The sequence below is a fragment of the Elephas maximus genome, chromosome 19 (genome assembly GCF_024166365.1).
Source record: "Elephas maximus indicus isolate mEleMax1 chromosome 19, mEleMax1 primary haplotype, whole genome shotgun sequence".
Lineage (NCBI taxonomy): Eukaryota > Metazoa > Chordata > Mammalia > Proboscidea > Elephantidae > Elephas > Elephas maximus.
Window position 1 is genome coordinate 1476270 of NC_064837.1, and position 27044 is coordinate 1503313.

The 27044-nt window shown below is 42.2% G+C and overlaps 3 protein-coding genes across 12 annotated transcripts in view; 1 reads left to right on the forward strand and 2 right to left on the reverse strand.

The window, feature by feature from the left end:
• TTC19 (tetratricopeptide repeat domain 19) overlaps nt 1-8253 on the forward strand; it is a 62863-nt gene extending 54610 nt beyond the window's left edge. Inside the window, exon 11 of the transcript XR_007514027.1 lies at nt 7571-8253. The gene's annotated coding sequence lies outside the window, so the exon portion shown is untranslated. The remainder of the gene's footprint in view (nt 1-7570) is intronic.
• NCOR1 (nuclear receptor corepressor 1) overlaps nt 1-27044 on the reverse strand; it is a 240883-nt gene that overhangs the window by 10033 nt on the left and 203806 nt on the right. For 5 of the 9 annotated variants that reach the window (XM_049859790.1, XM_049859789.1, XM_049859785.1 and 2 more), the window contains 10 exons: nt 21682-21891; nt 20285-20434; nt 19783-19920; nt 15908-16073; nt 15210-15703; nt 12405-12533; nt 11818-11975; nt 11420-11643; nt 8248-8388; nt 3681-3823 (listed from right to left, as the gene is read on the reverse strand). In XM_049859790.1, coding sequence (XP_049715747.1) covers nt 3681-3823; nt 8248-8388; nt 11420-11643; nt 11818-11975; nt 12405-12533; nt 15210-15703; nt 15908-16073; nt 19783-19920; nt 20285-20434; nt 21682-21891 — 1953 coding nt within the window. The remainder of the gene's footprint in view (nt 1-3680; nt 3824-8247; nt 8389-11419; nt 11644-11817; nt 11976-12404; nt 12534-15209; nt 15704-15907; nt 16074-19782; nt 19921-20284; nt 20435-21681; nt 21892-27044) is intronic. The other 4 variants (XM_049859791.1, XM_049859787.1, XM_049859792.1 and 1 more) reach the window with 3 other exon arrangements.
• On the reverse strand, nt 22299-27038 carry LOC126062338 (uncharacterized). Of its 2 annotated transcripts, none has more exons than XM_049859799.1 (2): nt 23682-27038; nt 22299-23282 (listed from the first exon to the last, which is right to left on the reverse strand). In XM_049859799.1, the coding sequence occupies exons 1-2, from the start codon at nt 24002-24004 to the stop codon at nt 22544-22546; spliced, it is 1062 nt and encodes a 353-aa protein (XP_049715756.1). In that variant the 5' UTR covers nt 24005-27038; the 3' UTR covers nt 22299-22543. The 2 variants fall into 2 exon arrangements, with proteins under 2 accessions (XP_049715756.1, XP_049715755.1); XM_049859798.1 differs by having other exon boundaries at nt 22299-22833; nt 23256-27038.

Consider the following 27044-nt stretch of genomic DNA (forward strand, 5'->3'; position numbering starts at 1 on the left):
AATGGAAGGAGTTTGGGGACAGAGATGGTGTTTTCATTGCTTTTTCCAACTGGATGCTGAGAATTTGAAAGAGAAACAAGAATACAGGCAGTAAATGGGTGGCAAAAAGACTAGCTTTTTTTTGATCAAGGAGGCAGGCTGTATGCAAACAAGACAAGAGAAGAAAATTCTCCAGAAGAAAAATAAAACAGTGACTATGGATGACAGTCGCCTCACTTACGGGCCAGATAACACTCACGGTAAATTAACTGAACCTGAAGTAACACAGGGTGATAAATACAAGGTTGTAGTTATCACAGAAGGAGCCCTGGTGGTGCAGTGGTTAAGCGTTTGGCTACTAACCAAAAGGCTGATGCTTTGAACCCACCAGCTGCTCCATGGGACAATGATGTAGCAGTCTGCTTCCATAAAGATTACAGCCTTGCAAACTCTATGGGGCAGTTCTAATCTGTCCTATAGGGGCACTGTGACTCAACAGCAACGGGCTTGGTTTTTTAGTTACCAGAAAAGCTTGTGGAATAAGACTCTTTCATTTTACAAATATTTATTGAGCAATCAATTATTCAGTTGAATAATTTTTAATGATCAGAAATTGTCAGATGAAGGCAATTCCATACAGTTCACCCAAAGACAAGAGTTTGATGCTGTACTAAAATGCATCCCTTCCCTCAGTCATGGAGCTTACTGTACCCCGAGGCTGTCCTGATCACAATCACTGCTGTAGCTCAGTAAAAATGCAAGCTCCTAGATTCCTGGGGTCCTATACTGCAGTAACAAGACCCAGGCGACCGTGATGCGTATTACACACTTTGAGGACCCTTGGTTTAAAGCAGATGGCAAACTAACAGGTGTAACAACGTGGTAGTTCTTCAGGAACGTGGAGAAGGGAGGTGATTCCCTGAGAAGATGTGAAGAATGAGGGAGAGTGAGGACTGCCAAGAAAGTGAACACTGGAGCTACTTCCTGAGGAACAGAATTTTTTTGTAGGGAGGTGGAATGTGAGTTCTATTTTAGATATTTAATTGTCAGTGAGATATTCAAGGAGAAATGAGGCCTACAAAGTAGAGTACATGCGTAGCGCTCAGGAGAAAATGCTCAACTCCAGAGAAAGGTTTTCCGCATAAAGGTGACAGTGTAAACCCCTCAAAGAGATAAGCTGACTCAGAGATCACAGTGAAAGAAAGAGAAAAGGGCTGAGACGGAGTCTACAGAAAGCTAGCATTCGAGAGCCAGGCAAAGCAAGACTGAGCTTTTAAGAAGACAGAAGAAATGACTAAAGATTGAGGGGGAAAAAAAGGAGAAAGTAGTACCTGAAAGCCAAGAGAAGAGAGCATTTCTGGAACAGGGAAGTAGTTCATTAATGTCAAAGGCTGCAAAGAGATCAAATAATGTTTTAAAGCATTAGGTTTCCCAAAGAATGAAGTACTTGGTGTCTTTTGTAGGAACACTGAGTTGGGAGATGTTCAGCTGCAGTGAAGCTGTACGGTTTCTGATGGGCGGGACAGGATGAGCCCACTGGTTCCTTAATATGGATTAGGCTTTCCACAGTCAAAAAGAACTCTTGCAATAAAAAAAAAAAAAAAAAATCTCAGACCAAAGCTATGTTGTTAGTACTTGCCTTAAGACCTTAATAAGTTTTATCTTTGTTAAAGTTAGGTACTTGTTTCCTCAGACACTTCCTGAGTAGAGACCATCTGTCATAGTGAAAGCACCCAGCATACTACCCTGCTCAATAAATGACTGTTTTAACAATGACGCTGTTGACCTGAGGTGAGAAGAACAGTTCAACTTACTGACAGGCATTTTCCTGTCAAGGATTTTCTTCTCACTAAATGAGCAAAACAAAGACTAGAGGAAAAAAGATAGAGGAGATGACCAGAAACCACACAAAGGTGAAACAGTTCTTAATTGCTTGTTATAAAATCTGTACGCCTCTATGCTTTGAAATTCACCTCAGGGTTCTGAGAGAATCTGAAAATGAGAACACTGTATTTTTGTTGGAAACATTTGAGGACCTGTAAATAACAGATGAAACAGCTGGAGAGTAGACACAGAAAAATACAATAAATAATAAAAAAGAAGGGATATCTGTAAGCTTGATAGCAATTGTGGTCAGCATTCTAAAATATTTACCTTTTTAGGTGGTTTGTTGTCACTTATGAAGAGAATCTAGTTAATTAGGAGCTAGGACAAGTTCATGAACAGCAAGCAACACTGAAGTCATCCTTTTTGTCTTTGATTTTTTCAGAATTTATTAATCACAAAGTGTCACAGGCCTAACCACATGTCCTCTGGCACTAACAGTTCTTACTCAGCCCACAACTTTACTTCATTTGACAGGGTCAGGAGACAGATATAAAGCAGATTATGGTATGCCCAGATTTCAGGAAGGCATCTAACAAAGTCCCTCCGTTATTACTGGACATACCTGAGGAAAAGATGGATATGGATAAATACACCCAGGGGAAGTATAAGTAAGTGTACTGAGTAACAGTAAGAGGAAGGTTCTGATTAACACATGCACACCGACCCAAAGGAAAGTTTCCGATGCCATGGAGCTTTATCCTCGTGAATGTTTACTAGTGATCTGACTAACGATGCTATCAGTACAGTGCTGTTAGAAGCACAGTCTCCAGGTGGAATACCTGGGTGTGAACACCAACGCCATTACTGAGTAGTTATAGAGCCTAGGCCAGTTATTAAACACCTCTTAGTCTCCATTTTTTCATTTACTAATTGGAGATAACATGTGGCCTGTTTTGAGGATTAAAGAAATTTATATATGCATATGTACTCAGAATAAAGCCCGGCACACAGCAGGTTCTACATACATATTCGCTATTACTATTTTTATTGATGTTATTAATTTTTTTAGAAGGTGGTCTTAATCAGATTTGAAGATGAATGCTGAACTGAGATCTAGATAAATGCTGGAGGTAGGCAAGTAGGTGGAACGGAACAAGCACAGACTGCCTGGTCCTATTACTTGGATCTACTAAATGCCAAGATTCGGTAAGGGAGAAGTGTGTAGGAATGGAGATCCTAAAAGAGCACGACATCTGTGTTCTTACTAAGTGCAGTGTAACTTCACAGTGTCATGTGGCGGCCACAAAAGCTACCTTCCCGATGAACTTAGGATGGGGAAGTGATCATACCACACCACTCTATTTGTATTACTCAGAACTACTACAGGCGAAACGAAATAAAATGATTTTAGTGTAGAGCACTGAGGTGGAAGGGGTACTCAGAACCAAGCCCTGTGATAAATGATGAAACTAGGGATGTCTACAGAGACAAGACGGCTTGTGAAGGACATGACTGTCTTTTCAGATATCTGAAGAGATGTCATGTAGATGAAGAAAAAGAATGGCTTTAAAATAACCCAAATGGATAAGATTAACACCAATGGGTTAAAACTACAAAGAGCTAATCCCATCCCACATATGAAAAAACCTGGCATTTTCCAAAGATAAAATGGACAGCTTCAGAAGTGGGACGTTCCAGCTCCCTGAGGAATCTTCACGAAACTAGCAGACATTTAAAGAAGGAACTTCACGATCAGTTGTGGCTGGATAAATGCCCTGTGCCTCCAAACTCAAGGACTACAGAAGAGGCAGCACTGCAGGCGCATTACTAAAAGGCACGTTTAATTTGGGGTTCATGAAAGAAATCCCACTTACCCATATCAGAGTCACCTCCACCAGAGGAGTTCAACTTACGAAAAATTTCCTGCTTCTTTGATTTAACCATGGGTGAAGTGTTTTCAAGCTTGGTGAAGAACGACGGCAAGTAGCTTATACTTGCTGGCGAGCGGGAATCATTCCTGTTGGGAACACGGTTATGTCTATTATCATCATGTACTCATAACCTTGGGGACATTTCTGTCAATGATAATAAAACCCATACAGTACTTGGAAAACTACTGCTTCCCTATACTGTGTGTGTTGTTACAACCCTAAAAAACATATGTAACCATAAACCAAAAACTAAATCACAAAATTAGGGCTGGGAATAGAAATAACCTTGAATAGGAATTTTTAACAAGGAATGAACAAGCAGTAAATGAGTATTAATGGAAAAACCCGAAAACAACTTAACATGATGCTCTCTGCTTAACAACATAAAACACTGATGTATTTATGGTTACCATGTGAACCAGGAACTGTCTGACTAGCAGAATGATTTTGAATGCCAGTAATAAGCTATCAACAGCTGGACTTGACCAGAACAGCTGGAACAGATAAAAAAAAAACTGCCTGTTAGGATCATTTCCAGCCTCCAAACAGATGAGCAAGTTTACTATAAAGGGCTTCATATTTGATTGGCAGCTTTCTACACTAACACATTTTTTAAAATAATTTTTATTGTGCTTTAAGTGAAAGTTTACAAATCAAGTCAGTCTCTCACATAAAAACTTATACACCTTGCTACACACTCCCAGTTATTCTCTCCCTCCACTCTCTCTTTTCGTGTCCTTTTCGCCAGCTTCTAACCAGCTCTACCCTCTCATCTCCCCTCCAGGCAGGAGATGCCAACATAGTCTCGAGTGTCCACCTGATCCAAGAAGCTTACTCCTGACCATCATCCCTCTCCAACCCATTGTCCAGTCCAATCCATGTCTGAACAGTTGGCTTCGGGAATGGTTCCTGTCCTGGGCCAACAGAAGGTCTGGGGGCCATGACAACCGGGGTCCTTCCAGTCTCAGTCAAGCCATTAAATCTGGTCTTTTTATGAGAATTGGGGGTCTGCATCCCACTATTCTCCTGCTCCCTCAGGGGTTCTCTGTTGTGTTCTCTGTCAGGGCAGTCATCGGTTGTAGCCGGGCATCATCTAGTTCTTCTGGTCTCAAGATGATGTAAGTCTCTGGTTCATGTGGCCCTTTCTGTCTCTTGGGCTCGTAATTACCTTGTGTCCTTGGTATTCTTCATTCTCCTTTGATCCAGGTGGGTTGAGACCAATTGATGCATCTTAGATGGCTGCTTGCTAGCATTTAAGACCCCAGACGCCACTTTTCAAAGTGGGACGCAGAATGTTTTCTTAATAGATTTTACTACGCCAATCGACTTAGATGTCCCCTGAAATCATGGTCCCCAAACCCCTGCTCCTGCAATACTGGCCTTCGAAGCATTCAGTTTATTCAGGAAGCTTCTTTGCTTTTGGTTTAGTCCAGTTGTGCTGACCTCCCCTGTGCTGTGTGTTGTCTTTCCCTTCACCTAAAGTAGTTCTTATCTACCAACTAATTACTGAATACCCCTCTCCCACCGACCCTCCCTCCCTCCCCTCGTAACCACAAAAGAATGTTTTCTTCTCAGTTTAAACTATTTCTCAAGTTCTTATACTAGTGGTCTTATACAATATTTGTCCTTTTGCAACTGATTTCACTCAGCGTAATGCCTTCCAGGTTCCTCCATGTTATGAAATGTTCACAGATTCCTCACTGTTCTTTATCAATATGTACTATTCCACTGTGTGACTATACCATAATTTATTTATCCATCCATCCATTGATGGGAACCTTGGTTGCTTCCCTTTTTGCTATTGTAAACAGTGCTGCAGTAAACATGGGTGTGCATATATCTGTTTGTGTAAAGGCTTTTATTTCTCTAGGATATATTCCAAGGAGTGCGATTGCTGGATCGTATAGTAGTTCTATTTCTAGCTTTTTAGGGAAGCGCCAAATGGATTTCCAAAGTGGTTGTACCATTTTACATTCCCACCAGCAGTGTATAAGTGTTCCAATCTCTCCACAGCCTCTCCAGCATTTATTCGCGCTTTTTGGATTAATGCCAGCCTTGTTGGAGTGAGATGAAATCTCATTGTAGTTTTGATCTGCATTTCTCTAATGGCTAATGATCGTGAACATTTCCTCATGTATCTGTTAGCTACCTGAATGTCTTCTTGAGTGAAGTGTCTATTCTTATCTTTTGCCCATTTTTAAATAGGGTTATTTGTCTTTTTGTAGTTGAGTTTTTGCAGTTTCATGTAGATTTTAGAGATCAGATGCTGATTGGAAATGTCAGAGCTAAAAACTTTTTCCCAGTCTGTAGGTAGTCTTTTTATTCTTTTGGTGAAGTCTTTGGATGAGCATAGGTGTTTGATTTTTAGGAGCTCCCAGTTATCTAGATTTTCTTCTGCATTCTTAATGTTTTGTATACTGTTTATGCCATGTATTAGGGCTCCTAATGTTGTCCCTATTTTTTCTTCCATGATCTTTATCATTTTAGATTCTATATTTAGGTCTTTGATTCATTTTGAGCTCGTTTTTGTGCATGGAGTGAGGTATGGGTCTTGTTTCATTTTTTTGCAGACGGATATCCAGTTATGCCAGCACCATTTGTTAAAAAGACTCTATTTCCCCCATTTAACTGTTTTGGGGCCTTTGTCAAATATCAGCTGCTCATATGTGGATGGACTTATGTCTGGATTCTCAATTCTGTTCCATTGGTCCATGTATCTGTTGTTGTACCAGTACCAGGCTGTTTTGACTACTGTGGCAGTATAATAGGTTCTAAAATCAGATAAAGTAAGGCCTCCCACTTTGTTCTTCTTTTTCAGTAATGCCTTATTTATCCAGGGCCTCTTTCCCTTCCACATGAAGCTGGTGATTTCTTTCTCCATCTCATTAAAGAATGTCCTTGGGATTTGGATTGGAATTGCATTAAATGTATAGATCGCTTTTGGTAGAACAGACATTTTTATAATATTAAGTCTTCTTATCCATGAGCATCTCATAGCTCATGGGTAGGATCGCTATGAGTCTGAATTGACTCGACAGCAGTGGGTTTGGTTTTCTTTTTTAATTCATGAGCAAGGTATGTTCTTCCACTTATGTAAGTCTCTTTTGGTTTCTTGCAGAAGTGTACTGTAGTTTTCTTTGTATGTCTTTTACATCTCTGGTAAGATTTATTCCTAAGTATTTAATCTTCTTGGGGGCTACTGTAAATGTCATTGATTTGGTGATTTCCTCTTCAATGTTCATTTTGTTGGTGTGGAGGAATCCAACTGATTTTTATATATTTATCTTGTATCCTGATACTCTGCTGAACTCCTCTATTAGTTTCAGTAGTTTTCTGGAGGATGCCTTAGGGTTTTCTGTTCTACACTAACAGATTTTTAAAGACATGTTTTCCCTAGTAACTAAGGCCCACTAGAACCTCACTAGAGCCAGAGGTGGTAACAGAGAAGATATGGAGGGCAGTTGGTAAAGCCAGTCTGGCCATGTGGATTCATTCACTCAAACATGAGAGAGAGCACCTACTATATGCCAAGAAAGATGAATAAGGTGATAGAAAAAAAGATGAAGACACAGTCCCTGTGTTCACACATCTCACAAACTTAAGGGAAGACATGTAAATGAACAACTAAATTTAACATCGTTGCTCTCTAAAAATGGATTTTCTTCTTCATTTCATTGAAAGGTCCCCGCATCTGTTTTGTTGACTATGAATACATTCAGTAAATAATTAACTTTAAATATATATTTTTAAGAAATACAACATCAGTGGGAGTTAGAGAGATGTTGGTTTAAAACTGGACTCTTCCCTCTTACTGCCTTCTATTTGCCTTTCAGAGCATCAGGGGAGGATGGTCCACACCAAGGAAACAGCACGAGAATGGACTGAAAGTAATTCAGGGAACAATAAACAACTTGATATGGAAAATGAATAAAATATGGGGTGAAGTGGCAGCAAATAAAAGTTGGATGCAGCGTAAGTCCATAAGTTCCATGAAGGAACTCGGATGTCATCTTAGCACTTGATCCTATTATGAAATTCAGACAAGTCACTCTGGTGGAAAAGGAGCGGAAGGGGGTCAAATCTAATAGTTCACAGTGTTGTGGTGAGGGTTAGAGATAGGTAAGATAAACTATGTAAAGAAGTTCTGCACAGGCCTTCCTCCATAAATAATCCACATCGTTCAATACATGGTAAGCACTCAAATGTTGGTTGAATCAGTGGCTGACCACCCAGCCAAAAGAAGATTAAAAAAAAAACCTAAATGTACTTAATTTCAAGATGAAAATGAACAAATTTTTTCTGTAACCTATTTAAATACTACAATTTCCTCATTAAAATCCACTGCATCAGGTCATTAGAACAGACTAAATGATCCTCTGTGAGTCTTCTCCTGACACCGAAGTAAAAAGTGAAAGAAGGCATCGACTTAAGGAAAATCTGCAGGCAGTGATGAGCACACACACGCTCGTAAATGGCAGCCGTCAGACACGCAGCACACTCCTCTCCTCACCTCTGCTCCGCGGACTCTGCTCCTCGCTGAGACAACAGCAGCATGCTGTCCTGTTTCTCATGCACAACTGGAACCTGGGGTGGGGAGATGGGCTCGTAGGTCTCTGAAGAGACGTGACTCCTCTCTGGGGATTTTCCAGGCCTAATATCGTAACATGTAAAATATTAGACTGTGCTTCAAGGGTTCACTCAGCGTTTACCCTTAACAGAAACTGGTTAACTCATTACTTCATTCGGGAAAAGGCAAAAAAAGTTGCCTATTTATATCAGAGAAAAAAAAAAGTTGCCTCAGGTATTCACTATATACCTAGGTATATATAAAAAAAATCCCTGTTACTGCCCATTACCCCCATGCACGCCCTACAGATTCACAAGTCACATTACCAGATGGTGCCGCAGGGTAAGCAGCAGGCTAGGGGTTCTGTCCTGAGGCTCAGTATACACTTCAACATCAGCCTCTCATCCTACCTGTGGCCAGGGACTGCCTAGTTTGCATCATGACTTATTAGAGTTACAGGCTGAACAGGGAACTGAAACCTAAGGACTTGTGTCATGTGAATCATTACAGGTTCTAATTACGCCGTTCAAGGGCTGAGCGGTTCCCTGCAATGTCATGTTCTCCCTCTGTATACCATGCCAGTAAAGATAATGTGAGAGAAACATTTGACATCTGCATTTTATTACTATAATAGTTAAGTATAACTTCAGTATAATGTAGCTATTGAAACACATAGAAAAAAAATAAGATTTTCTTTCCCCATCAACTCCATCTAATTATTAGAGGTAGCCATTTTTACCATTTCTTTTAGTTCTTGTGATGGGTACTCTCGAATCCTAAATAATCTTATACCTTTATTTCTTGATTCATCAAGCTTGAAACGGGATCAACTCCCACGAAGGATGAAGGACTTGACCACCTTTATGCTGCTGTCCATTTTATTTGAAACTCTGGTTTGTCTATTTTGACTTTGGATGGCATACTTCAACTGTTCTTTTTTTTTTTTAATGCCCTCCCCACAAGACCTGTCAGCCTTTTTTATGTGATGTATAGCATTTACACTCTATTCTAGAATTACAAAAACACTCCTGTTTTGCTTCTAGGCTGTACTGAAAATCAATTACACCTACTCCTCACTTACCAACCATCTTATTATCTGACACTTCGCATCTGAGATAACAGTAAAAAGTCTACTCTCCGACTCTTGCACATTAACGACCTATGTCTGGCAGTAACGAACACTGAGGTATGAGACGAGAGTAATGCTGGCTGTGATGGTGGTTAAGGTTATATGTCAACTTGGCTGGACCATGATTCTCAGTAGTTTGGCAGTTTCGTAATGATGCAGTCGTCCTCCATTTTAACGTAACGCTGATTTTCGCATAACGACCTGGGTCTTTGGAACCTAACCACGTTAATTAAGTGAGGAGTGGGTGTAATGGTATCTTACAACACTGGAGTGCGCGAATGTTTTAAACCATAAAACCATGTAATATGACTGAGACCAATGAAAGAAGTGTCACAGTCCTCATTCAAATGCACAGATATAGTAATGTAGAAATTACCAGTGAAAAAGTCAAATGGATTCTCTTTTCTTAAATGCCATCAATTGCTCAAAAATTTGCTATATATTATTTTGCTTCAGGAACGGACCATGACTTTGCAATACAACTTTCTGCTCTTCTTCGATAACCACATTTATTTTTACTGTTGTTGTTGAAAGAATAAACTTAAATCTTATCCTAACAATCACTCAGCTTCTTCATGATTATGTCTAGGATTTGCTTCAAAATAATCCACCTTGGGAGTGGGGGTGCGTGGGGATAAAACTGACACAAAATTGGCAATATGCTGATGATTACTGAAGCTGGGTGATGGAATCATGGAGGTTTATTACGCTATCCTGTCTGCTTTTGTGTGTGTTTGGAAACTTCCACGATAAAGCTTTTTAAAAGACGACCATCCAGCTTCTTCATACATTATTCTTAATTCTTTCGGTTCTTTGCATATTTAAGGGGATGGCAGACAGCCTGGATAACTACCTTTGCTACAAATTTCTCTTTCATTCTCTGAGCCATGGCTTCCACTACTCTGGTTTATCCATCCACTGTGTGTGCCTGCCAGATATTTGCCAGAATCTCTGATCTGTTGGTAACCCAGGATTATTTTCAGCACTTTCATGAACTGATTCTCTTTGTGCTCCTTTACTATAATTTAACATGTGCTAATATTTTGTCAAGGAGCCCTGGTGCTGCAGTGGTTAAAGTGCTTAGCTGCTGACCAAAAAGTTGGAGATTTGAACCCACCAGTCACTCTGCAGAAGAAAGATATTCTGTAAAGATGACAGCCTTGGAATCCCTATGGGACAGTTCTACTCTGTCCTATAGGGTTGCTCTGAGTTGATATCAACACAAGGGCAATGGGTTTGGTTTTGATTTTTGGTAATATTTTGTCAAGATCCCCAGGTGGCACAAGTGGTTTAGCAGTTCAAACCCAGCCAGTATGACAGGCCTGGAGATCTGTCTCTGTTAAGATTACAGCCAAGAAAACCCTGTGGAGCAGCTTTACGCTGCTGCACATGGGGTCACCATGAGTCAGAATCAACTTGACAAAAATTAACAACAATGCTTAGTCTACCATCCTGAACCGGAAACTCTACCTCTCTCTCTCTTTTTTAATTCAAGCACAGAACATCAGGTAAGAAGATATATTCTCTATCAGACAGCCCTTACATATGAAATGTGCTACCTGCCATGACGGCTGTATTGGCCTCACTTTCCACTATTCAATGCCACCTTCCTCAACATCTATTGCTGCTGGCCCAATAGAAATTATTAAGCGAGAGAAACATTTTTACAATCTTAAAGGACCACTCAAGTGTCCTTAAACTCCTACCAAACTATACATTCTTCAGAACTAACTTTGCAAACTGACAAACAGAATATAACAATTGATTTTTTTAATATACTTTGAATATACATTAAAAAGACATAACACAAATTACTCAGGTAGCAGACATTCCAAGAATAACAGAGAGGAAAAACCCTCATTTACACTTTCCAGGGAAGAAGGCAGATAAACTTTAGGTGTTAGAAATCAATCCCCTATCTTGTAGATATAGTAAAATTATTTTATTGTTTGGAAATTTACATATGGTTCAAAATAAAGACCATACCTTCCCCTGGATTTGTCCACAAGATTTTCTGGAGAGAGCCTTGAGCCTGGTCTTTGATGGTGGACGGACTGCGACTGAGAATCTGGGCTGTAGCGATTTGATGTCTTAGCCCTCACAGGTGCAGACACCAAAGCGGACGGTGCATTTTGGAATGTGGAGGCGGGAGGCTGCTGGGGGGGCTGTGCGGAGCCTGGATTTCTAACCAGGTCTTGTGTGATAATTTGCTGTGAATGAAAAAAGAATAAAGTAGTTAAACTTATTAAGTACTTGCAAACAAAAAAAAGGCAGCATAAAAAAATGTAGACACATTCTTACTGTGGTTTTTTTCTTTCTATATAAATGTGCCTTCCTCATGATAAAAAAAAAAACTTAACCAATAAGAATAACCATCAGCTTACGCAGATGTGGTCAGCCAGGGTGATGAGTCGGTGGGTCCTGGGCACCTGCCCTGCGCCCTCTGCCGGTGAAGAGGACGGCAGCTGCTGCTGGGGAGGCGGTGATTCCTGCTGTGGTCGGTAGTGGTGCAATGGTCCTTCGTACTGTCTGCTGGGATCAGCTGGGAGAGAACAGACCATGTTTGACTCCAGGGAGGCTCTCCTTTTACTCATTGTCCAAAATAAACACAGTAAAGGGGTGTGGTACATAACTCTAAACACAGAATTTATATATCTTAATTTTAAAGAAAAAAATATTCATTGACAGAAGTCAGAGGACTAGTAAAATAACATATGAAGTCAGAAGTGGGCAAACAAAATTAGTATCAATTATTTTCTATTATTAAAATATAAACAAAAGAGTAATCAATATCAGTTTAAAAGTAGTTTTTCATTAGTACAGTTTTAAGTAATTCTAATGTAGACCCATATAAAATTATCCTAAAACAACTAAAAAAAGTTATTTCTTAACACAGTTTGAACAGGTAACTATAAGGAAATGATAAATGCAAACATGAACAGATAGAAACCAGTAGCTAAAAAAGACATACTTTCTGCTGGACTTGTCTTAACCACCTCTGCTTGATAGGCCTGCAGCTTCTCCTGGGGTGGTGCAGGTGAACTGGCAGGACTTATCACCTCAATGGCATCATTAGGTGTTTCATACCGGTGAGAAGATACTTTAAGAAAGGAAAAGAATCTTATGTTAAAACCAATTCTATGAAAAGTTTCAAAAGATCACGTTCTTCGGATTTACTTGCATATTTTTCCCATGCTCAGAAATGTTCAATGGCACTCCAGATTAAAGATTAAAGTTGATGAGCTCCATGGACGTGACAAGGGCATAAGAGCTTCTCTGGTGTTCCTAATCTCGGTAAGGTTTTCTAAGACCTTTAAAAAAGCCAGTAAGCAACAGTGAGGTGAGGCGGGATAGAGAACAGGTTATGATCCTGTCCTGGGAGCTGAAAAAGAAAACCACCAGGAAACATTCATCAGAAGAGCTTAAACAAATGAAAGAGCAGATCTCAACAGTTAACTGATTTCAGTAATTTCAGTTTGTGAGGGACAATCAGCCCTTAGAAAAACTCTGAGGCTACAAAGCTGCTTCATTACCACGATAATTTTAAAGCTATAGAATGAAGTGACATTGTATAATGCTGCTCTCAAACAACTGGAGTATTTGGCAGAAATCACTCCGAATTTGTCACTGTTACATTGTGAAACTAAACAGAACTAGTGGAGAATGTCTGAAGGAAACCAAATTCATTCCCCTTGACAAAAGGGAAGATGGTAACCAATTCAGGAGGACACCCGAGTCACAGAGGGGCATCAGCACAGCCATGGAGGTCCCCTCTAAGACGCAGGTCCCAAAGAAACTGAGAGTCAGTACAACAGGGGTACAGGCAGCTTTTCACAGCCCTTCCATGGTCTCAGTACTCAGAGTGGGAGAGGCAGAGGCCACCTTCAGCTCAGGAACCTTGTGACTCTAGCCTGCTCTTTGCATCTACAAGCTGCACCGAATAACCTGAGAAAATTGTCGGCGGCCCAAAGGGCATGTAGCCTTGGCTGGACACAGGTATGGAAGCTGGGAATGAACTCCACGACCAGGCGGCCACCTGCTCCTCTAGTGTTCACTCAACAGCCCCTCCCCAAAACAAGACTACAGAAATTGTCGTTACCTGGGTTCCAGTATGCTCAGGAGAACAGAAACCTGACAACTGGAGTGGAAATTAATCACTATATTCAAAGTAATTTACACTAATTTATAACTTTTGTATTCACTGTTACTCCAATATTCTGAATCTGCTTGGCACCTCTAATCTACTGTCAGCAGAAAACCAGATCCTGAGTTGTGTTCACATTGCTCTTGAAGCCTTGAGGGTAAGGCTAAGGCTAAGGCTGTGTGCTTCACCATTAGGGTGAGGGAGGCTCTGAAGAGTCAAAATGAAAATGCAGACTACAAGACAAGACCACACTGGGGAACCGTAAATAGCTTGTGGACTTCATGCAAGTAATTAGCCCATTCCACACCCAGAAACATTAAAGACTGGGAAAAGAAGCTGGGCTTTCTATATTCAGACCCACTAAAAGTCAAACTCTTAGAACACGTTAGTGATTAAGGAGCGCTAGTGGTGAAATGGTTAAACACTTGGCTGCTAACCGAGTGCTTGGGGGTTCAAACCTACCCAGTGGCTCCAAGTGAGAAAGACATGAGGATTCGTCTGCTCCCATAAAGGTTACAGCCTAAACCCCCATGGGGTGGTCCTGTTCTGTCACACAGGGTCCCTGTGAGTTGGAAACTAACTTGAGGACACCTACCAATGATAACCTAGTGATGAGGAAACCATGTGCTACAGGACTGAGTACACCACAGACCAGTCGGAGACCCTGTGCGTTGGTGGATTAATTCCCTCTCAAAAGGCCTATTCAGATAACTACATATCTTCCTGAGTTAGCAACTTTCTTTCTGTGTGTGTAACACCTATTTTGTGGATTTTCCTAATTTCAGGCTAAAAAGAATTCCTTCTTCTACACAATAGGCTACTAAACTGCCCCCCTCTCCAAAAAAAACATCAACAATGGGGTTATGTTTACCAAATGAGCCATCATCAGGCAAGTGGAAGTCCAGGGCAGAAAGACTGCACTGCCTTCCGGCACAGGAGAAGTCACTTCTCACTTCTCCCACTCTACTCCATTTCAGCAATGGAGATGAGACACATCAGCAGATTGTTTAAATGCCTGCTTGTTCTTGCCTACACAGAATTTAGGCAGGAGTTAAAAAGAAATTAAAAGTAACTTTGCTAGCATTTTAATGCAGATTTGTGAATTCTTATAGATTTGCAGAGTATACTTCATCGTGACTGACCAGATTTGATCAAAATCCAACTTGTATGAGAGATGCTGTGTAAATGCCAATTACCAATAGCAAGGTAGTCAGTCTCACTTTTTAAAAAACCTTTATCTTACCCAAAGGATGATGAGAGACTTTGGGGTATAGGCCCAAGTACTTAACCCCATATTAGAAAAGGCTTCCTGAGAAATGAGACCTCAGTAGCAGAGTTTGATGACTTACCTACCATCCTTCAGATGACTGAAAATATTTATAAGCTCTGCTCTCCATCCACTTCCCAACTTTAATTCTATAAAGGGTATAGTTTCTAACAGATTGATGGTTTTATACTTAGGAAACTCTGATATTTAAATAATCATAAAAGACTGCTTACCCACCAAACCTTTTCTATTACATAAACTGACAGGCATTTGGATTTTAATACCATGTAGTTCTGTTTTACCTAAAGAATAAAGTAATTCTTTACTCAAAGATCACATTGCAAAACTCAGATTGAGATACATACAGCTACTAGAAGAGTCTGAACTTTGAGAGCCACGTTCCCTCGCATCCTTGTCCGAGGCAATCTGCCGGGTGATGATCACGTCTATGAAGTTTGCTGCAGTAATGGTAGTCTTCCCTCGGGTCCTTAGCTCTTCCTCATATCTGGATTTTGGAGGAGGCCCTTTATCTTTCCCAGCCTCAGAATAAACTACCGAAGAGTGCGGCTGGGGCTTGCCACTGGGAAAGGCTGAGGAAGTATACAGACACTGGACAGATCTCTTCTCCACCTCCAGGGTCTTCTGCTCTAGCTGCTGCTGCTCACTAACTGTTGCTGACCTGCTTCTCAAAGTGTCTTCTAACCTTGCAGCTTCATGCTTACTCTCTTTTGTTTTGGAAACATCCATCTGGGGTGCGGAAGCTGCAGCGTCCACAAGAGCAGCCAAGGCATCCGCAGCAGTGTTGTAACGGGAGGCTGGCAGGCCTTGGCTTATCGAAGGACCTCCAGCAGGCAGCGGCCTGTAAATAGAACCAAATCACAACTCTGTGAGCGGGAGACTACTTAGTGGGGGTCAGGGTGGGGAAACGGAGGACAACTGCAAAAGAAAAAAGAGAAAAGTTAACAGATAGAAAATTAGTACTAAAACTTTGGCAAGTCACAAATCAAAAAATGCATATGCAAAAGACTGGCATTTTTTGTCAAAATGTGTGTAAGAGACTTACATGATCCGTAACTGAGCAGTTGGATCCAGAGGAGTGATCACACTGGTTCCGTTGGTTCCCTGGAAAACGCTGGGTCTCTGCTGCAACATGGCCTCCTGAGTTCTTACCGAGGGGGAAGGAGAACGAACATACCCATGACTACCAGGCCTACCAGGCTGTTCTGAGCCTGTGGGAGGTGGGGGAGAGGAAGGAAGACAAGCCATAAGGAAGAAGCTGGCAGCAACATTCACCGACTGTTAATTTCCTAATACTCCTAACACAGAATGCATGAAAATGAGGTAAGACACTTGATATCCCACTTTCTGGCCTTTCAAGAAACATGTTCTATAAGAGTTTCTCAATAACAATGCAATGCAATAAAACCACACTAATTAACTAGAAACAAAAAAATCAGCTAACATTTATTATCATTTTAATTTCTGTGACAAGTTTCAATCCTGATTCCTGCGAGAAACAAAAATAGCACCAACAATTAATTAATAATACAAATCCAGTAAGTTCATCTCTCAGATTTATTCTCAAACTCTGGTATGTTCGTGATTTCCAAAATCAAATTCGGTACAACTTTCTAGGTATCACAATGAAAATAAGGTACTCCTGCCACTAGGATTTGAGGCTGCTTCCACAGTTCTTTCGGCTTCATTCCCTTATGCCCTTTACAGGTAACAGTTTCTCTCAACAACTGTCCTCTGAGGTAGAACTGTTCATGCCGCCTGCCCAACGAGCTGGACTCCAGTTAACTACAGTTCTCCAGTGCCTGAGACGTGTTTGCTCCTTAACCATAGCTCTCCGTTAACAAATCCACAACATGGAATTGGTCAAAACTACTTCACTCAGAAGAGCTTAAACTCTCAAACACTCTCTCCAAGCAATTCTTTCTCTATCTCCTCTTGCTACGTGCCCTCACTCCAGCTTTCTAACTTGTTCCTGACCCCTCATAAGAGCTGCCAGTTTTAGCACACACTCCTATTCTTATAGCCGGTACCACCTAGGCCAGCCTTTTCAGCGATTTTCTCCTTTCTGACCATTCATCAGCTTATGTCAGTGTTTCTATAAGAGATATTCCTAGAAGTGAAATTGCTGAGTCAAACAGCATTTTAATTTTTTATTTAAAATAGCTGTACCTATTTACATTCCACTGACAACATGTGAGAGTCAGTGTTTCCTCAGACACTCCAGCACAAAGTATTTATCAACCTTCTTAAACGTCTAATGGAGAATATGAGTTTATTATCTTAAGTCTGCATCTTGCTCATCAGTGGGATCATAAGCACTTTTAAAATCTAGTTCCTACCAGAGTTACGTCTCATTGGTAATCCCTTTCTTTTAATGAAATCCATTTTCCACGTTTTCATATAATGAACATACAATCAATACAATGGTGCCACCTCACAATCCATTAAAGCATCTACTAGGATCTGACGCTTGGTGATTTTTATTACAAATAATGGGTTACATTCAAATGTGTACGGGCTTCGCAAGTCTTGAACTGTTTAATGTCAATCTTCAGGAATGATTATTACTGGGTGATGAGTAGCTTTTGGGTTCCTCCCAAAGTGATGAGTAGCTTTTGGGTTCCTCCGATACACTGTAATCCACACGGATTTCAAAGGACTTGTCTCCTGTGAGACTGCAAAGGCCTCTTCGCACTGAGCCTTCAGGTCCACGCTGACCTCTGTGACCACGTCTCTGCTTCCTCTGCCTCTCCCTGTGACACCCTCCCGGTAACTTCTAAGGACTGACCCACTCCTCCCCTTGGCAATCTCATTCAAGCCAGGGTTCTCACTCTTGCAGATGACTCCTATGTCAACGTTTCCAGACTCTGCTTCTCTCCTGGGTGCCAGAGCTATATATATGATAATATGGACATGGAAAATGGTTTGATTTATCTGAAAGAAACAGTATAAAAAGGCAAGTATTCCACGGATAAGAACAGATGTCTCAAAGACATGTCAGATTAACTGTCCAAAATGAAAACCATAATCCTTTTGTTTTCACTATCCTGCTTTATCTTCAGTGCAGACCAATCCTATGTCCATCTCTTTCTCACTCCCCATATCTAGGCGTTGTTATGTCCCTTTGATTCCACCTCAGCAATATTCTTCCCAGTAGTTCTTTTCCAGCCACTCCCAATGCTGAGATATTTCAAGCCATCATCAACAGGTATAGACACTACTGCCATTGTCTCGTTGTACTTCTGGCACCAACCCACACCCATCTCTTGGGTTCTAACCCATCTCAGGCCACTCTTGTGTAAACGCCTCTCTGATCACGTCACCTGCCTGCTGAACACAAGGGACCGCCTTCACTTGTAATTGAAGATGTCACACAACCTTCTAACCATATTTTCCATTCTTCCTTTAAACTCTAGCTCAGCAACACATATACCTTCATATCTATGAGTCTTTGCTCAAGCTGCTCTTTCAGCTGTAAAGAGCTCTGCACCCAGTACCTTCATGCCCAGTACCTTCAGGCCCAACTGGAGCCAGCTGCTGGGGGCAAATCAAAATATACCTCAGTCACAAAAACTTCATTTTCCGGTTCAAAATTCCTCTCTCCACCTGCTCAACTCCTACAGCACTTTTATCTGTACTTCGCTTAAGGCAAGTAATTATTTTCTGTCTTATAGGTTTTTTTTTAAACATAAGGTTTGTTCTGAGCAGTCATTCTATATGCATAAAGAGAGATCATTTCATTTCTAAAAACGAGTGGCTCGAAGTAGGTTATTTACAATTGTTAAAAAGATAAATCTTCTAATTAGCTCAAAACAGTAATACGATATGTGACTGTCTCATGACGGTTTACAAATTGGAAGAGCATGAGTCTCTCTGAAGAAAAATCCAGTGCAATGATTTTTCTTTGTGACATTAAACTCACTCCAATCCTCGACTCTGAAGTCTCTTAGGTCAAGATCTATATCTGATTCACCTTTGCAGCCTGTTGAGAGGATGGCGTGTTATGGCCCCTGCACCTGCCATCTGTGCCACCTAATCAGAAGCCTTGGTCCAGAGCACTCTGAATGTGGAGCCTGGGAACTGAGTTTCTTTCTCCCAGTTTCTTCTCCTTATCAGGGAGCCTCCCTCCCTGTTCTGGGCACACTGTAACTTCCTCTGGCCTGCACACTCATGGGTGCCATATGCACCTGGCCAACTCCACATCTGTATCTGTTCCCAGTAGTGGGGGAATGGAGTCCTTCACCTGCGGGGCACAGGAGGGGTATGTGCAGGAGCGGGTTATCCAACGGGCAAGTTAAGCAAGATGCTTACCTTACTTACCAGATCATCTGTGGTAAACAATTCTACATTTTTTCACTACCTCAATGATTCTGCTTCTAGGTGTGGCTGGCATCTGTCTCTCTCCCAACCCCACAGCACTCTCCTACAGAATCAAAGCATCTTTTCAAATTTACAATCCCTGACAGGGGTGGATTACCAAGTAAGCAAGGTAAGCATGGGCTTACTTGTGCTTACTTACTAATCCCTAGTGACACTGGACTTACTTGTGCTCACTTACTCAGATGTAGTGAAACTGTTCATTAGAGATTAGTAAGTGAGCACAAGTAAGCCGTGCTCACCTTGTCTATTGGATAATCCACCCCGGGTATGTGCATAACACCTGCCCTGTGTCAGCCACGGGAAGTAACTTGCTGGCCACGAGGGATCAGCTCCTGCTAGTGAAGCTGGTCTTGCTCTGTCCCTTCTCTGTGTGACTAAAGCGCTGTTCCATGCACTGCCTGCGTGTGATTCATGTCTTTTTTTGGCGACCTCAGATCCTGGCGGCTCAACACAGCCCCCATAGCATTCAGCACAAGGGCCATTCATACTAGAATACTAAGAAATGTTTATAGGATGAATGAATAAAGCCATTCCTCTCACCTGACCGAAGGTAGAGGTCTGAAGAAACTGCAGCAATTCGCTCTCGCTCTCGCTCCCGCTCCCTTTCCCGTTCCTTCTCCCGCTCTCTTTCACGTTCTCGTTCAGCACTTGCAGCTGCTGCAAGGTGTGCTGTGTGTCCTAAAAAACACATGCATCTGCAACTTAAAGACAACAGCGGTAATCTATTGGGTTTTACATTCTGAAGTGATTGAAAATTTTTCAAAAAGCTCCAAATTTGGGATGTGTGAAGTTTGCTTTATTAAGAGTCCTGGATGACAACTGCAGCATAAAACACACTTTTAAGATACTTCTAGGGTATCTGGTGGCAGGTGGCATAGAGGAACTACTACTAAACGTTGAGTGGAAAACAGCAGACTGACGGAAATAGCCATTAGGGAAAAGAAAAAAAAAAAAAAAAAAGATCTGAAGTACCTTAAGAGGCTGTATTGTAAATACTTGAGCACACTAGTCGTACCACAGACGTGTGATCATAGGCTCTTACCTGGAGACACAGAAGCAGAATTGTATGGCCTGGGAGGGAAACTAATCTGTGTACCAGGAATATAAGTGATTCTGTCCATGGGAGGAGTGCTCGTTCCCCCTGGATGAGGCACTAAAATTGTTGGAGGCATATTGGTCAGGTCAATGATTCCTAGTCAAAAGACAAATATGATAAAATGATGTTAAATTTAAGTGTTATTCTAAAGGTACAGGACTATACATGGTGTTTCGGTTTTGTCCATCTCTATAACCCAGTGAGGAAACCCTGGTGGCGTAGTAGTTAAGAGCTATGGCTGCTAATCAAAAGGTCGCAGTTTGAATCCACCAGGCGCTCCTTGGAAATTCTACAGGGCAGTTCTACTCTGTCCTATAGGGTCGCTATGAGTCGGAATCAACTCAACGGCAATGGGTTTTTGGACAACCCAATGATAATTTGTATATACTATAAATAAAATTTTTAAGAACATCATTACTTTGTAAGGCCTTCTTTAAATTTGGAGGATATTAAATACTGTGCCCCATATCAGTAACCAAGAAGTATAGACAGGTTAAGGAGAGACAACAAACTGGTAGGAATATTGATTTCAAATGCCTGGCACACTGATTTGATACAGTTATTTCACTTTTTACCAAGACACTCCATCTCAATACATTACTTTGTTTGCCTTTAAGAGCTAAAGGCTATTAAAAAAAAAAAAAAAGAGAGAGAAGGAAATGGCCTTTTTCCCTATCTTTCCATCACTCATTCAACAAAAATGTAGTGCCAAAGAAACACTGGGTACAAGAGACAGAAAGGGCCACATAAATCAGAGACTACATCAGCCTGAGACCAGAAGAACTAGATGGTGCCCGGCTAAAACCGATGGCTGTCCTGACAGAGAACACAACAGAGAATGACTGATGGAGCAGGAGAGCAGTGGGATGCAGACCTCAAATTCTTGTAAAAACACCAGACTTAATGGTCTGACTTAGACTAGAAGGACCCCGGAGGGCATGGTCCCCAGACCTTCTGTTAGCCCAAGACTGGAACCAAAGCCAACTCTTCAGAGAGGGATTGGACTAGACTATAAGACAGAAAATGACACTGGTAAGGAGTGAGCTTCTTGGCTCAAGTAGACACGAGACTATGTGGGAAGCTCCTGTCTGGAGGAAGATGAGAAGGCAGAGGGGGACAAAAGCTGGATGAATGGACTCAGGGAATAGAGGGTGGAGAGGTGGAGTGTGCTGTCTCTTTAGGGGAAGAGCAACTAGGAGTACATAACAAGGTGTATATAAATTTTGGTATGAGAGACTGACTTGATTTGTAAACTTTCACTTAAAGCACAATTAAAAAAAAAAAAAGAAACACTGGTTAGGCATAGTAAAATCCTATGGAATCTGATCTACAAGGACACACACCTCTTGTTGCTGGGTATGGAAGACCCAGTTGCTGCTCTCTTGGGGAGAGTCCTCTGGCTACATCTGGGCGCAAGTTAACTTGCATCTGCTGTGAGGTAATGTAATCATTTAGGATTGTCTGTCTTGTGTTCTCCATGGCATAAAGCTGATACTGACTTGGGTAGCCTGGGGTTGGTGAAAGCTGTCTTTGAAACAGGTAAGCAGCGGCTGCTGATTGAGAGAATAAGAAAATGGCATTAGTTTAGGCTCAGGTGAAATTCACTTGCTATCACCCTTAGAAAGCAACAAGAAAAACCATTTGCTGAGCCATGTGTACTTTCATTAGCATGGGGGTGGGGTGGGGGGATGAAAGGATATGGGGATTAAGGTGAGATTAATTTTAGGCCTTGATACATGAGTAAGATGACTATGTAAATTCTAATGTCTGAGATACAATGGAAAAAGGGAAGGAGAAACGAGACAAAATATGATCATTAGTGTTTTTACCAGTGGAACGGTAGCTAAAAAAAAACCTCCAATAGTTTCACTTTTTAATCTTTAGCATGAAATTTTACTGTACTTTCATCTGAAACATCCAAGAGTGATTTTTGAAAATAATTTTTTGCAATACTGAGCATGCAATACAACCAAACGGAAATATATATGAAAACGCTTTGACAAACAGTAAACTTCACTTTCCAAGGGGTGATGAGGATTAGTCTATAAGCATCTAATTAGAACAGAATTAAGATCTTTCTGTAAAGGGTCAGATGATAAGTATTTTAGGCTTTGTGGGCCATAACATCTCCGTCCTGGCTACTCAGCCCTGCCATTCCACTGTAAGAGCAGTCATAAGCCCACTGCCGTTGAGTTGATTCTGACTTCAGAGCAATCCCACAGAACAAAGTAGAGCTGCCCCACAGGACAGAGTAGAGCTGCCCCACAGGACAGAGTAGAGCTGCCCCACAGGACAGAGAAGAACTGCCCCACAGGACAGAGTAGAACCGCCCCACAGGACAGAGAAGAACCACCCCACAGGAAAGAGTAGAGCTGTCCCACAGGACAGAGTAGAACTGCCCCACAGGACAGAGTAGAGCTGCCCCACAGGACAGAGTAGAACTGCCCCACAGGACAGAGAAGAACTGCCTGCCCCACAGGACAGAGAAGAACTGCCTGCCCCACAGGACAGAGTAGAGCTGTCCCACAGGACAGAGTAGAGCTGCCCCACAGGACAGAGTAGAGCTGCCCCACAGGACAGGGTAGAACTGCCCCACAGGACAGAGAAGAACTGCCTGCCCCACAGGACAGAGAAGAACTGCCCCACAGGACAGAGAAGAGCTGCCCCACAGGACAGAGTAGAGCTGCCCCACAGGACAGAGAAGAACTGCCCCACAGGACAGAGTAGAGCTGCCCCACAGGACAGAGAAGAACTGCCCCACAGGACAGAGTAGAACCGCCCCACAGGACAGAGAAGAACCACCCCACAGGAAAGAGTAGAGCTGTCCCACAGGACAGAGTAGAACTGCCCCACAGGACAGAGTAGAGCTGCCCCACAGGACAGAGTAGAACTGCCCCACAGGACAGAGAAGAACTGCCTGCCCCACAGGACAGAGAAGAACTGCCTGCCCCACAGGACAGAGTAGAGCTGTCCCACAGGACAGAGTAGAGCTGCCCCACAGGACAGAGTAGAGCTGCCCCACAGGACAGGGTAGAACTGCCCCACAGGACAGAGAAGAACTGCCTGCCCCACAGGACAGAGAAGAACTGCCCCACAGGACAGAGAAGAGCTGCCCCACAGGACAGAGTAGAGCTGCCCCACAGGACAGAGAAGAACTGCCCCACAGGACAGAGTAGAGCTGCCCCACAGGACAGAGAAGAACTGCCCCACAGGACAGAGTAGAACCGCCCCACAGGACAGAGAAGAACCACCCCACAGGAAAGAGTAGAGCTGTCCCACAGGACAGAGTAGAACTGCCCCACAGGACAGAGTAGAACTGCCCCACAGGACAGAGAAGAACTGCCTGCCCCACAGGACAGAGAAGAACTGCCTGCCCCACAGGACAGAGTAGAGCTGTCCCACAGGACAGAGTAGAGCTGCCCCACAGGACAGAGTAGAGCTGCCCCACAGGACAGGGTAGAACTGCCCCACAGGACAGAGAAGAACTGCCTGCCCCACAGGACAGAGAAGAACTGCCCCACAGGACAGAGAAGAGCTGCCCCACAGGACAGAGTAGAGCTGCCCCACAGGACAGAGAAGAACTGCCCCACAGGACAGAGAAGAACTGCCCCACAGGACAGAGTAGAGCTGTCCCACAGGACAGAGAAGAGCTGTCCCACAGGACATGGAAGAACTGCCCCACAGGGTCTCTAATGCTGTAAATCTTTATGGAAGCAGACTGTCACATCTTTCTCCCGTGGAGCAACTGGTGGGTTCAAACTGCCAGCCCTTTGGTTAGCAGCTGAGCGCTTAACCACTGTGCCACCTGAAAGGAGCCATAGATAATATATAAACGGTTGGGTGTGGCTGTGTTCTAATAAAATTTCATTTACAGAAACAAGCAGCAGCAGGATTTGGCCCATGGGCTGACGTTTGCCAACTGCTGGTTTAGAGTGAGACATCAGGTGCTGGGAAGGGAAAGGTATGACAAAAAGTAGAACACGGTGTCTTCCATAGTCCAGGTCAGGCTCAAAAATGACAAGCAAATGAAACTGCTATGAAACAAAGGACTACGATAAATCAATTTTGTCTGAAAATTTGAGTGAACTACTTTATATCTATACGTTCTACCTAAAAAAAAAAAAGACAAGTTTCCTGAAATGTTTGCTTCCCCTTCATTCAGAACTCCTAGCCAGGTTTTAAACTCTGTCAGCTCGCTCTGGGTTACTTCTGCCTCAGCTCTGGCAGGCAGTACCCTAAGAACCAGTAAGCAGCATTTGGGCCCCTCTGGAAACTTTTTTTTCTCAAGTGAAAAATGATTTGATGGCACTGACCTAGCTTCCAGATAAAATATTTTCTTCAAGGACCTTGATGCACCTACTCCTCACTTAATTACTATCTTGTTATCCAACGTTGTGCATTTATGACAATAGTAAAAAATCTACTATCCAACTATCTTGAACATTAATAATGTACATCTGGCAGTAATGAATGCTGAAGTGTGAAGCAAGAATAACACTGGCTATGATGGTTAAGGTCATGTGTCAGCTCGGCTGGACCATGGTTCTCAGTGGTTTGGCAGTTACGTAATGATGTGATTTGCTAGTTATGCAATGATAAAGTCATCTGCCTTTTTGGATCTGATGTGGTCATCCTCCGTTTTTGCATAATGACCCAGTTTTTAAAACCTAACCATGTCGATAAGTAAGGAGTGTGTATACTATGAAATGTAAAGAATAATTAGAAATCTTTGCTTTTTAATTTGGCACACCGGTAATGAAACATGCTTTCCTAAAGACCAAGGTGACACAAGCATTCCGTGCCTGTTCCAACTTGGAGGATGTAACAAGCCACTTAGGCTTGAAAAGAGGCAGAATCAGAACATAAACACATGTTGCTGAGGGTTCGACCAGCAGCAGCAGGACGATGAGCAAGGGCTGGGACATGGGATGGGCCAGAGGGAGCTGGCACAGGTGAACTATGACAGCATGGCAGAAACTCTTCCCCGACTTGCTGACCTGGCTCACCTTCTCCTTTCCCTTTCTGAAATACACTGGCCTGTGCCATGGGCGGCTGCAGCTCTGTGCCCAGGATAGACTGCTCTCTAGTGACCTGCAGTCTTCTGTACCTACCAGAATTATGTATACCAACAGTCAGTGAGGTGTGTGCCAAACTGTTTTTGCCATGTGCAGCTGTTGCTGTTATTATGTAACTTAATTAAATAATCCACGGGCTGATGAAATAATGAAATCTTTCACTGAAAACTAATTTGACTGCTTGAGAAAGACTTAATAGAGAAATTGAATCAGGTGTGGACTAGACTGCAGAAAAAAATCTAGGATTCTGTACTTAGACTGACACACATATATATATATTGACATTTATATTAATATAGATAATTCTAGGTTCACTTAAAAAACCACACCTGGGATATTTACTGCCTTATGAGTATGGTTTATAAGAAAGACAATGGCGGTGCTGTTCAATCAGTGGGCCTACATTCTACGAAAATTTTGTCCTTAAGTAACTCACTTAATAAACAAAACAAACCCGATGCCGTGGAGTCAATTCTGACTCACAGTGACCCTATAGGACAGGGCAGAGCTGCCCCATAGAGCTTCCAAGGAGCTCCTGGTGGATATGAACTGCTGATCTTCTGGTAAGCAACCTTAGCACTTAACCACTATGCCACCAGGGTTTCCAACTCACTTAATAGTCAGTGGCAAATGAGTATCCATTTATAATATAAATTAAAATGTTTAAGGCATGTCTATATCATTTTAGAATAATCCTTCACATTAACTTTTTCATCAGCTTAATCGGATAATGGGTTTTCAATCACATGTCACGTATTATTTTTAGTTCTTTATCAGGCACTGTTAATGCTGTGTTTCTTGATTTGGGTGCTGGTAACATGGGATGTTGTGTTTGTGAAAATTCAATGAGCTGAGCACTAATGATATATGCAATTTTCTGCATATTATACACTTCGATATAAGTTTAAAAAGCTGTATTTCTTTGCCATAAATTATCACTACGCCCTGTGTAAATCCTCACAACTGGACCAATGAGCAACATCATGATAAACGGAGAAAAGATTGAAGTTGTCAAGGATTTCATTTTACCTGGATCTACAATCAACAGATGTGGAAGCAGCAGTCAAGAAATCAAAAGATGCATTGCACTGGGTAAATCTGCTGCAAAGGACCTCTTCAAAGTGTTGAAGAGCACAGATGTCACCCTGAAGACTAAGGTGCGCCTGACCCAAGCCATGGTATTTTCAATCGCATCATATGCATGTGAAAGCTGGACAATAAGTAAGGAAGACCGAAGAAGAATTGACGCCTTTGAATTGTGGTATTGGCAAAGAATATTGAATATCCCATGGACTGCCAAAAGAATGAACAAATCTGTCTTGGAAGAAGTACAACCAGAATGCTCCTTAGAAGAAGGATGGCGAGACTGCATCTTACACACTTTGGACCTGCTGTCAGGAGGGATCAGTCCCTGGAGAAGGACATCATGCTTGGCAGAGTACAGGGTCAGCGGAAAAGAGGAAGACCCTCAACAAGGTGGACTGACACAGTGGCTTCAACAATGAGGTCAAGCATAACAACAATTGTGAGGATGACTCAGGACCGGGCAGTGTTTCGTTCTGTTGCACATAGGGTCGCTATGAGTCAGGACTGACTCAACAGCACCTAACAACTACAACGACAACCTGTGC